General features: G+C 34.5%; 1 protein-coding gene across 1 annotated transcript in view; it reads left to right on the plus strand.

Annotated features, from left to right (window-relative positions):
* Positions 1 to 13499, plus strand: part of MED14 (mediator complex subunit 14) — a 306818-nt gene that overhangs the window by 210580 nt on the left and 82739 nt on the right. Inside the window, exons 21-22 of the mRNA XM_090375928.1 lie at positions 6750 to 6861; positions 10898 to 11096. Coding sequence (XP_090232054.1) covers positions 6750 to 6861; positions 10898 to 11096 — 311 coding nt within the window. The remainder of the gene's footprint in view (positions 1 to 6749; positions 6862 to 10897; positions 11097 to 13499) is intronic.

Below are 13499 nucleotides of genomic sequence, written 5' to 3' on the forward strand. Positions count from 1 at the left end.
TAATGCCTTTATTAAAACATCTTTGAAATAATGCCTTTTATTTCATTCTTTTGTTGTTGTTGCGCTTTTGTCAAGTGAAACATGTGTGTGAAAAATAATGATATATTATGCAAAATTCCAAGGGGCATTCAAAGGTAGTTTTTTAAAAGGATTTAGCCAATTTTGGCATGCACCCTTAAAAAGGTTTGCGACTCCTGACCTATGAGAATACCAGGCGCTCTTATCATAAGCCCGACACTATTGATTTATTTTCTCACAAGCAACTCTTCAGAGTACATGGTCAGCTGTAGGGATCCCATAGGCACCTAAGATCACAAATTGCTAATGGTCTCTTCTCCAGTGGAGCCCCCTCTCCCTCTCTCTCATGGTCATTCTCAGCCTCGTGTCATTTGGAATTACAAGAATGTGAAATGGAGTGATCTTGTGAGCTTTCTGTCCTTCTTCTCTTGGTTATATTACTGTTTTAAATCTTTTGATTCCACCCAGTGTTTGCTCAGATCACATCAGTGATATTATTCTTGCAGGTATGAAATCCTTTATTTTACTTTTTTCAGTGATATTATTCTTGTAGGTATGAAATCCTTTATTTTACTTTATTATAGAATTTTACTTTATTACATTCCTGTTTTCCAATAAATGTGTAAAGGCTGTTCAAGATAAGATTGTTGCATATTGCCATTGGCTTGCATTCAGATATACAGTTTTTTTCTGGCTACAATGAAGCTCACAACAGTTGTAAAACATTAATCAATCTAAACTTGATTCCAGGGTTGGGTGGATTTGCAATTTGTACAGAGTGAACAGCAGTTTGGAAGGAAAGTAACACCAAGAGCAAAGGAGAAAACCCAGTTTTTTAGATGCAGAGGAAGCAATATTTGTGATGTGCTTAAGCCAAGTGAGATTAGAAGTCAAGGTAATCTCTAATAGAGCTATGTGACCTTGTCTAGAAGTCTTAGTGTGATAAAAGAAAAGCATAGGAGCAGAAGAATCCTTTTGCAAGATATAAGACAGAACTAAGTGTTAGAAGGATTAAAGTCAACCAAATTATCTTTGCCTCACATGAATTACCTGGAGATCAGCCTTCAAGGAATTGATAGTGGATATTCAAGAAGTTGAAGCTGTTTGTGCAGGGCAAGTTTTCTCAAACTGGAAGATGTTGAATGCAATATGTTTTTATCAGCAAAACTGTGGATAGAATCTTTGGTCAATTAATATTAATATACAAGAGGAAGAGAGTGGGAGAAACTTCTGTCATCTGCAGTGAGTGGTTAGAGAGAAAACTGGATACCCAATTACAAAAACAGTTTGCAAACCATAAGATAGAAGCTTATTTAGAAGACCTTTATGCCAAACGTGATCAAAAGCTTTCAAAATGTCAAGATCAACTGCTTGAGTTTCACCAAACTTTTCCATTGAATTTGTCCATGGATGGGTAACATAAGGCCAGTGGGACAACACTGATGGAATCCTGGAAATCGTTGATCAGGTGGAATTTCTAGATATTTTAAGAGTTGGCAGTTAATTGATTTCTTGATTACTTTAGAAAGAATAGAAGTGCAATGGGATGATAATTGGATGGGAGGGATTTGCCACCAGTTTTTAGGAACTGGCTGGATATGAGCAAATTTCCAAGCAAAAGGGAAAACATCTGTGGAATAAGAAAGTGAGAAAAGGCAACACAGAACTGGAGCAAGCAGAGGAGCACATGTTTTGAGAACAAGTGGAGAAATACCATTAGGACCTGGAGCTTTTTTAGCATAAAAATAAACCTTTCTGACATCCTTTCACAGAAAGCCACAGGAAGCATGGAATGGAGTATACTGGAAATGGAAAAAAGTAATTTACCAAGATCATCAATGCACAAGTTAGAAGAAAAGTAGAATGTTAGCTGGTGAGCTTTTATCTTTTGGGTGAAGTGGCAATGGATCTATCTGGTTTTGACAGATGTGGTAATAGAGATAGGCAAAAGTTGCTACCAGTAGCTTAGGCAAGTGTCCAGAATGGTTGACTACCATTTGGACAAAAAGCAAGTTTTCTACTGTTAGCCTATTCGAAATATATTTTGGACTGATTAATAACTGCTTTATAATTGTTGCGGGCTTTTTTATAGGCAGAAAATGAGCCTGGAGATTTGGACACAAGCCAAATATGATATGCGACATTCTTCTCTTGAACAGCCTTAGCACATTTATTGGAAAACCAAAGTTTAGATAAAGGACAAGATTTTATGTGAAATGTGGAATAAAGGATTTCATCCCTACAAGAATGACACAACTAAGCAAATGCTGACATCAGGAGATTTGAAACAGTAATCCGACCAAGGAAAAGAAGAAAAGAAATCTTGCAGATCATCCCATGGAATAGCCACAAGGGAAAGGCTCCATTGGAGAAGAGATAATCACCAAGTTGTGATCTGAGGTCCCAGAGGACCACTCACCTCTTCTGTGTACGTAGAAGAGTCGTTTGTGAGAAAAAACAACCCAGATTTGGATTGTCTGATATTCAGGTAGGTAAATCAACAATCTGTGCAAAATCATTAGTACAGTTGAGCATCAGTTATCCTGAATAATTAATGTCAGACCTCTTCCGGATAGCAAAATTTTCCGGATAATTTAATGTAAGGTAAAATTAAATAAATTCTTTTATTATTATTAATGTATTAAGGTAAAAGAAAAAGAATTTAATTGGTGTGGGAAAAAAAACAAATTTATTTAATTAAAAAATAATAATAATAACTTATACATAAAAATTTGCACATTTACTTGTGTATAGAAATTTCAATATGTATTTTACTGCAAATTTTATGTGGAAAAAATTTAAATAATTATTTAAAATAATGTTCAATCGTTTTTATTTTGTTGTGACCTATTTTTTGCTGCTAAATCTCTCAAGTTCTTTAATGATATCAATTTGATTATATTGCATTCTTCCTGGTTTTCAGCCCATTTCAGTGCTGTTTCTTTTCATTGACATTTTAGAGTAAAAAAAAATAATTAAAAAATAATAAATCACACAGTTTTGGGCCGATGTTATTCTTACCGAATCTGGAGCTAAACTAAAAATAATATGAAATGAAGAGAACAAATATGTCATGGAAAATTGGGTTCACGAAAGCGAATGACTAAACCCTATTATCCATGGTTTCCGAGAAAACCGATCAGTTCTAATCCAACACTTCACCAGATATTTCGTCCCGGAGTATAAACAGAAAAAAAAAATATAATATATATATATATAAAGTAAAAAAAAAAAAAAAAAAAAAACAGACAGAAATACTCTTGTAGCATAATAAAAATTTGTCTCAAATACTATCTCAAATATTAATAAAAAAAGAATAAGAAAAATCAACCTTTCAAATTATTCCGAATAACCGACGCTCTAATGTAATTTCAAAAGCTTCAGCATGTTGATCAGTTGGGTCGTGACTAGAAAATGGAATTCAGCTGGAGTTGTGAACATTAAAATCAGAAGGGAAAATTACATCACTGTTAGGAAAATTGGATTGGAGAAAGTCAAGTTTCAGAGAGAGGAAGTCAAAGAGTTCCGAGTGATTAGTGGAGTTGGGAGAATGATAGCGGCAACAGATGAATTTGACAGAATGGGGTAGAGAGAATTTAAGCCAGAGGAGATTCCAAATTACTAGGTCTTTGAGAGGGAATATCAGAGTGGACACATGCACGAGTACTGCCTTTGAAGTGAAAGGAATAATACAGTGGATAATTCAGACATCTGAGATGAGGATTGGTTGAATCAACTGATAGCTGGGATTCTGTCAAAAAAAAGCATGTGCGTTTGGCAGACAGTAAGTGAAAACGGACATCATTGAGGTTGGAACTGAGACCACTTATTTTTGTGAAATGAATGAGGAAGTATTTGTGAGGTTTAGATCTTTTTGCAGTTTGTTCTGTTAGTTTGGCAATTCACAATGTATTCAGTAGTAAGAAAAGGTGGGGAGGACATGCTATTTGAAGTAATGAAATTTTTGGATATGGCATACACACAGCAAGAATATATCCAGCTCCTTCACATAGCATGGCCTCAGCATTTTCCTCTGCATACACACTACTCAGACTTCCTCCAGTTACTATGTGGCAGAGTAGAGGTAGTGAAATTGTACACTAGCTGATCTGGAATCCTCCTAGAGAGTTACCAAGAAGTTACGTACAGAGGACTATCTAGCAGCCAGACTGCAAATGCTGTTTTAGAGCTGTGCCCTTGAAATGTAAAATCTCGCTGTGCTGTCCATTATAACCACAAAAGACATTAATTATACTGCATGATGGAAGAGCTGGGGGGCTGCTGGAGTTTTGCTCTGGAGACTAAACATAGGTTCCACCACTTCAAGCCTACATCTAGGAAAGTGATGGTATTGCACCAGTTAATGAGAGTCATCTACAACCTTGTATTGCCTGGTAGCAGCATTCCTCTGCAATGTGTGGTCACCTCCAGTATACTATGTGCTGTATTTCAGGACTTGCACATGGGGTGTTATACCCAGGGTTACTAACAGTCCCACCATCATGAAGGTGCAAGCAGAGGATTTGGCTGTCACGGACTTTGCCAAAATTAGATCCACTTGCCTTGAATGTCACCCGAATATCAGTTCTATCAGTGTTTTAGACTTCCGGGTGACAAGCCCAGCTTGACATACTTGAGAATGTCTGTGGCAGCCTCAAGGATCGGAAATTTGCCCATACAAGGCAGTTACTAAATAGGGCAAAAAATCTCACCCTTCCATTTATCACCCTATTGCACTTACATCTACTCTTTCCCAACTAATGCAGAAAGTTGTCAACATCTAAATCTTAAATATCTCAAAATCCTCTGATCAATGATTGCTAGTGTTGATTCACCCGTGTTACATTGACTTATTACCATTCTTTGTCAGATTCAATGGAAAAGTTTTCTGAAAATCAATCATTTGGTTGCTCTTGACATTTCTAAGGCTTTTGATCATGTTTGGCATAAAGATCTTTTAAACAAGCTTCCATCATATGGATTTCCAACTGTGTTTTGCAATTAGATATGCAATTTTCTCTCTGACTGTTCACTGTGAGTAATGCTAAATTGCTTTCTGTCTTCAACTCCTCCACTAATGCTGATGTTCCCCCTAATAGTGACTATTCTCCACTGAGTGGAAATCCTATCTATAGTTTTGCTGATACAAAATAGCTACTGCTCCTGTGCTCACCTTTTATGACACTTGGATTTCTAGACAAAATCACATATCTCAACTCGAGGTTATCCTAACTTCTAATATCCTTTAGCATAAATGCATCATCCTGTGCACAAGAAAAACTGGATTTTCTTTCTTTGCTCTGAGCATTTCATCTAAACAACTACTCGCCCTTTACAGATCTCAAATCTGCACTACATGGCATATTGTTTCCACATCTGAGGTATTACCTCCACAACCTCTCTGAAGCTTTTAGACTCCATTTTCAAAAGACAGCAGCCAGGTGAATTAATGACCCATCTCTCTCTCTCTCTCTCTCTCTCTCTCTCTCTCTCTCACATAGTCATTTAGTTTCTGCTTCATGCCTTTTCTATAAATACTTCCATGAGCATTATTATTCTGAATTGGCATCTGTAATTAATCCCACTCTTCAAAAATATATTGGAATATGGGGTGTGCTAGTCCACATCCATTCACTATCCAACTCAAAATCCACAGAACCAATTTTTCCTCTTCATTTATCCATTCAAATTTTGTTCTTTGGAACAACCTTCCATCATATGTATTTCTCAAATTACAATGTACAAAAAAAAGTTTGTGAACAAGTATCTTCCGTCTTCTCAATCTTTAACCCATACATAGTTCTAATACGTTCATATTATGGGGTTTCATAAAAAAAAAAAGAAAAAAAACAATTGTAGGTTTTCTCAGTATTTTAATTTGTGTTGCCACTTGCTTACCCAGTTGGTTTTGTGCACTCAAGGCATAATCGTATTGGCTCTGTTTTCCAGTTGCACCATTAAACGATGTGCTGGGATCAAATTTTTGAGATCACAAGGGGGTCAGAAGCTCCCAGATTCACAGAAAAATATTAGCAAGACATGGAGAAAAATTATTAATCAAAGAAAGGGGTACACATGTGTATAAAGGTTTAGAAATGGTAGAACCGGAAAAAGCATTATACAGGTGTTGATTTTCAAATGATGGCAAAATCAGAAAAAGATCACAGGTGGCTTCACTGAAAATCAAAAATATTTTTTCTCAGATGGCATTAAGCTTTTGGTCCTATGTGAGAAGTCTTTAGAGAAACAGGGGGAAATTTTTGCATATTTTTGTTTTCTTGATTTAATGAAAAAAAACAAACTGCCTTTACTTTTGTGATTTTAAATGAATCCCTCAAAATATACCCTTTTAAATTAATCATATTTTCCCTAATTGGATTCATCATTGGAAACTGCATACAGAAGGAAGGTAGAATAACATTGAAAAGTGGTTCTTTCCTTTTGCATACATGTATTGGAAAGGGGGGGGAAGAAAAGTGCCATTATATTTCATATGAGCATGCCTAAAAAAACATCAAGAAAACTTAATTTTATAACATTATCGATTGAGGCCAAAGAGGGAATTTTTTATTGCAATGTATGAGGAAATTAAAACAGGGTACTTTCTCGAAACAGCAAGAAACTTTGAATAATTGCAATTGGTAATTTGATATAGTGATTGTAAGTTAAGACTTGTATTAGGATTATAATATTCAGTATTAGAAATATTAAGTTCCTTTTTGTTAAAATAGAATGCCTCACCACGATGGTTGTGATCAGGAAACTAGCTCAGCACTCCGTTCAGCACTTCTTAGCTGCACAATCCGGCTTCAAGGAAAAGGTACTCGAGCCTGGCTTGTAGAGGTAAGTTTATTTTAATTTTAGGTATAGGGAAATATGTAATGTGGTCATTTTGTTCACAAATGCTTAACATTTATGAATAAAGAGAGAACACAGAATTTTTTTACTCTTTTTTGATGATAGTGTTATATTTGATTACTTCATTAATCTATTTTCAGCCATTTGGAGGTAATTTTAATTTTTCTTTTGTCTGTTTGAAACCATTCTGGTTATTAAGGAATAACTCACAGTGCAAGATAATTTACCACAATTTCTTTATTAAAATTCAAAGGATCTCTGTTGAATAGGGTAAAAATGGCCTTCAAAGTTTGTAATATCTTACCTAATTTTTGAACATCCCATTTCAACTAGTGAACTGTTTGATTGATAGGCTGGACTTCAATGGTTAAAGAATCTAGTCCATGCTGTGAAAGTACTGGGATTAGCATACTGCCATTATGAGGAATTGATCTAATCATTATATCCAGGTTGGAATAAACAATCTTGTGCTTATCCTTTGCTTGAGAATCCAATTACATTCATATTACAAAGGTAAGTCATCATTGTGGTCCATTGGCGCCCATATATAAAAAAAAAAAAAAAAAAACAGGAAAAGTCTATTCTCGTTTATGTATGGCAAACGAGAATAGACTTTTCCGTTTTTTTTTTTTTTTTTTTTTTTTCTCTTCAACCACTGATGTTAATTCATTCAAACAAGCAGTACAAATAATATGTAGTGCCCATGCTTTATTCTGGTCATCCAGAGGACAGCCAAACTGATATATATTCAGAATATATCAATATAAGTTGATTGGCTGCCCCACACAATTACATAAATAGGAAATATAAGCAATAAATAATAATTATATTCATTGGCTGAATAGGTATGTGAGTGTTACGATTGGTCTCATCATGTTCATGTAATCGGTCTCATCCCAAAAAATAGATGATTGTGCTAGAGGAAAACTGTAAACAGATTTGGAGTCATTCAAAGATCTGTCTAGTCCACTCTTCCCCTATGTAAAATACTTGCCCTGTGCAGTTTGTCATACTGAATTTTTTAGAACAAATTTTGTTGAAACAAGATTTAAAGCATTAATAATGAGGGAAGTCATTTGAATTATTAACTATGTATTGTTTTAGAATTAGGAGATTGTTTAAATTAGCACATTACGTCAAAAACAGAGTGAAAGGATATAGAATGTTTTTACAGGTGAGCTTGGCAGGCTGTCAAAGTAACTCAGCTGCAATTCTTAAAAAATCTCTCTTATTTTCTCCTTTTCCAGTTCAGTTACTTTTATAAGCTGAAAGGTTATAAATTTTTGTGTACCATTGGGGAAAAGAAACTAATTTTTGCCTAAAACTAGTAAATAGTTTTAATTGATATTATAAAAAAGTCACAGTGCAGGAAAGTTTCTAAATGAAAACTTTGTTGCTGCATAATTTTTCACACAATTATACTTATTGTTTACATTACTGGATGTGGCTGATGGGCCATAAAAGAAATTTATTTTCAAATAAAAAGTACTTTTTTTATAGTATAAACTATTTATGGCTGGTCATGTGTATATTTTTATATGTTTTCCCCTTGTGTCACATAGGTTCTCTTCTTCACTACATGTGTTAACTTTGAGAAATCTGAATCAACATAATCTTTATATAAAAGTGCCTTTATACCATTGATGATGTAGCAAAACATAAAAAATGCAAATAACTTTATTAAAAAACAAAGAATCCTCCCTCCCATATCATGTGATCTGCATTAAATAATTATTATTGATTTGGAACAAAGAATCCATATGGCTGTTGAATGCATTCAAAATTTTGCATGTAAAAATAATTTGCACTTTTGTGTAAAGGTTATGTTGATTCAGATTTCTCAAAGTTGACACATGTAGTGAACAGAGTTTAAAACTTGCAAATGGATTTCATTGAAGTTATGTATATTTGTGAAGTGAATTTGTCAGATTGGACATTTTTCCACATGAGCAAGAGCTTGTTTTGTTAATAATGACTACGTTTAGTAGTCCTCGGTTTAACTTATTGATCGTTGAGGGGATTTTTTTAGCTACTTGTTCTATTCTATTTTAATTAAACATATATTTTATATATAAAACTTCACAAAAACATTACACTTTAAATAAAATAAATGTTTAAGTCAACTGAAGTTAATTATATGGCATTTTATTTACACCTCATATTGTGAATGCCTTCATGAGTTGCCTATTGTTACTTATTCTCAAGGGATACCACTGGACAGTGTCACCACTTCCTATTCTCAGTGACATCCACTGAGAATAAGTAACAATAGTTTTCTCTATTAGTACCTATCTATCTAATAGACAGTAGCATCTCCTTTAGTCCCTCGAACAGCCTCAAGTCACTGAGACGAGGATGGGAACCTATACAAACTGTCTCATTCCACAGTTGCCTCATATTGAACAGCAGTAAATCCTTACCATGAATAGTTCATTCCAACTGATAAATGCTAAATTGGACTCAGATCTGGCAAAAGAGAAGATTTATCCCTGTACTCCTGGAACTATTCTCAAATGATTGGTGCTTTGTGGCATGGTACATTATCTCACTGGAAGTAACTGCTAAAAAGTGGATAAACCTGATGGCCATTACTTCCATCACACTTGAAGGGATGTACGTGGTTGGCAACAGCTTTCAAGTAGGCTATGGCATTCAGGTATTGAGCAGCTGGTGTCAGGGAACATAATGTATGCCACCACTGCCAGCAGTTTGACACCTGGTATAATGGGTTACACACTATCCCTCAGTATATGACCACCTTCTGTGTATATATCTTTGTACAAGCATAATGTTGCTATCTCCAATGAGCAATTAATTCCTTGGATGATGGGAGGAATTATTCATGCAGTGATCCTGTCATGAGCATATGCATAAGAATTGTGGGTCAGCAGACTAAGCAAATTTTTTTTTTTTTTTTTTTCACTCTTCAAATGTCTAGCATCAGTGTTTGTGTCTTTTATATATGTAGCTGCTTGTTTTTAACTGACAGATGGAATCTGGTGAAGTCATCTGCTTATACATGTATAATCTGTCTTTGACTAGGTCTGATGCATTGTACATTCCAATGCAGTGGGGCCCTGCTTCTCAGCGTTCTGCTAATGCAGCGGTTTTCAATTATATCCGTGTTCATTATGTTTGCTGCTTGTTCCACTTTTTCAGCATGACACACTCAGCAGCTGAGTCCAAGAAGGGTGTCATTTTATTGTTGGTGATTCAGTCTGTTTACAGCATATGATAGTGTAAATATGTTATTAGGCTTTTATATGCATTTCCAAGTGAAAAAAAAGCCATGTTCCACTTTTCAGTGGGAGTCTGGAACCTAACCTGCCTTATGAGTGGGCCCCACTATATACACTTTTGCATACCATTGCCATCTGTCATTTGAACAGTTGTGGCTTGTCTGTTCTGCGCAGTTCTTTTTACCCTCTATTGGCCTCTCACATAAAGTTTTCTCCAACCACAGGAATGCCAGTGGAAGGATGCCTCCTGCTTGTTGGACTACTCTCAGTTCACTTTAAATACTTTTCTGCATCCAAACCCTAGCAAAGCAACAGTGTCTGTAATATTTGCACCAGAACATCTGGCCCTGTCATACTGAGTTCAGCATCATCAGGGTCACACTATGAGCAGTTTCTCTTTTGCTGAATTGCACATACACTATCCTTCAATATATGACTACATATATTTATATATAGTCTTGTATTTTGTTGTGTCTTAGGAGGATGATGATGATATTATCCTCATCAACCTTGGGTGATTATGATATACTAATAAACTGATTGGTTTATATAGCCATTGTAAACTCCATAAAATTTTATTTTATATAAACATCAATTTTGTAAATTTATAAATTTTTTTATATAAAAAAAATTTATGTAAACTCCATAAAATTTTTATTTGATTAAAAAAGTTTAATTTTGAATTTTATTTAATTTTTATATTTTATATACTCCTTAATCAACCTTAGAACGTTCTAAATCAACTTCCTTTATTTATTTACTATTTTTTCCCCCTCCTATAGTTTGTTTTCTGTAATTGTCCTCTTATCAGTCAATCAGTGAAGGAACAGGGTCCACGTAGGCCAGTATATTTTATGTATGATTTTGCTGCTGGAACAGCACGTCAGGTGGCCCAAATGGTTGATGATATGCTCCAGGATTGGATTACTATGGGACATTTGTATAGTGTTGTTCTTCGGTTTTCCGACATTCTTAAATATGGTAAGGAACTGTTGGTACCTTGTAAGTATATATATTATTTTACACAAATGATTAGAAAGTATTGCACAAATGATAAGAAAGAATAAAAAAAAAAAAATTTCTTGTTTATACTCCAGCATGACCACCAGGTCAGTGGAGTTTACAATAAATCATCAATACAAATGTTAATTGTATTTAGCAATCACGAGCTTGAACCCTGGTCCACTCAAAGAGCATGTGCTACTGCACTCATGCTCCTGACCACTTGGCTATGTCAGGCCAATATAACTATGCAGTAAGGTTTCATATTTGTATGGTTATATTTATTACAGAGCACTTGAAAAGTAAATGGTGTGTACTACTTGGGCATATTTTAGACTTGCTTAGCTGCCCTCTTTCTCCCAGTAGTTCTAAAATAATAATAGCAAAATAATTTAAAATCAGGTTAAAAGTGCCTTTTAGATCTGTATCTTGGTGAGTTAGTCTTTTTGGGCAACATAAATTGCTGTTTGGGAATTTTGTTTGTCGACATGAGACCAACTGTAGTAATCATTTTGGGCAATATTTTGTGAGCAGATAAGATAGTGGATAATTTCCACTCCATAATTTCCTTTTGACATATTCTCTTTTTTGTTTAGTATGAAGTTTTTGTTATTATCATGACAAAATTACATTTGTTGTGAAAAAATCTAATATTTTCAGGGCTTATTTCCACTGCCTTCATAACGTCCATGTTATTACTCATTCACAAGGATGTTATTCTTAAAGAATATATCATATATTCTTATTTTCTGATCATCCTATACATATAAAATCAAGCACATCTCTAGTATGGTTTGTTTACAAATTATTTCTGTACCATTATATCTATTTCTATAAAAACTGAAAAACTTGTAGAAGCCTTGTTTTGTCATATCATATGATTCAATGTCTAAGGTTAAACGATTCAGCAAAACTTCTTTATCCATATCTTACCTCTTTAATATCTGTTAACTTTAAATTAAATACATGAAGAATAAAATACAAAAAATAATAATGTTAAGACATCACCTAGCTAAGAAGTGCTTGTTCTTGCAATGATTGGCAGCTAAAAATTCTGGGAAGTGGTTTAGAATGGACATGGAAATTAAAGAGGAAGAAGAAACAGTCATAGTAAAATAGCAGTATAAGGATAGCATGGCAGAAAGAGAGTTTTATGTCGAGTTCATATTAAAAAATGTTTGTGTACTAAGAGAAATTATATCAGAACTTTGAAAATGAGGTAAAAAATCTTCAAACTTTGACCTATATGAGATACAAAAACCACTTTGATTTTGTACCTCATGTAAGTTAGTCAAGTATTGTGTTTTGGAAGCCTTACCAGGCACCACAGCCCAGACAAAGAAGGCAAAGTGGCCTTCAAAGCATCAGCTTTATCGCTTTTTATCTTAACTTGTTTACTTTACTTTGTTTTAACTTTAACCTTGTACTAAATTCCTATAATAAACTTTCTGATGTTATTATACACAGTGGCATATGTACTCACCTTTGCAAAAACAAAATTCCTTTTACCATTGACAATAGTATTTCTTTCAGTAAATCCCCACAATAAAGACATGATGAATCACTGCTAATAATCAGATTAAGACTATCATATTTTCTTGTTCCTCTTTAGCATGCTGATATAGAAAAGAGTCATCTAGTGTTGTTCTGCTACTGAGATGCCAACCCATGAGTTCTGATCAGTATCTGAAAAGTTAAAATCCCCATGATAAGGCATGCTGATTTACTGGCCCACTTTATTTATTTGTGTAGTTAGTTCATTATAGTCATCACAATCATTTGATCCATTATGTACTCTTTTAATTTTTAACCCCTCCCCCAATGTTTGTGTCACACCAGACTCATTCAGATTACGCTGTCAGCTCATATCTACTAGTTATATAGTTTTAGAATCTATATGCTTTTGAACTAAAAGCATAATTCCTCTCCTCCCCTCCCCTCCCCTCCTGCCTTTCTGTAATATCAGAATTTGATGACTTAGCCAGTAGTAGTAGTGGCATGTGATGCAAGAAAGAGAGTGTATGAGCTTATGCAACATCAGCCAAAAAAAAAATAATAATAATAAAATAAAAAAAATTTACACAACAATTCCCTCTAAATATTTGTCCAGTTCCTCCTTAAATTTATTTAACCTATCAACTCCTTAAATTTATTTAACCTATCAACTTCCAGCAATTAACCACCCGCTAGCTAAAGGCAAATTTCTGCACATCTATTCTACATCTATATTTCCTCAATTTGAATTTATGCCCCTTAGCTTCGTAATCTGAACAAGTGGAAGAATCCCATCAGAATTCAGTGCTCAACCCATTCAAGGCCTTATACACCTCAATCAGATCACTTCACAGGTGCCTAGTCTCCAACTGCTGCAAGTACATCAGG

Source organism: Mastigoproctus giganteus, chromosome 6, assembly GCF_048544385.1.
Source record: "Mastigoproctus giganteus isolate SK-2022 chromosome 6, ASM4854438v1, whole genome shotgun sequence".
NCBI lineage: Eukaryota > Metazoa > Arthropoda > Arachnida > Uropygi > Thelyphonidae > Mastigoproctus > Mastigoproctus giganteus.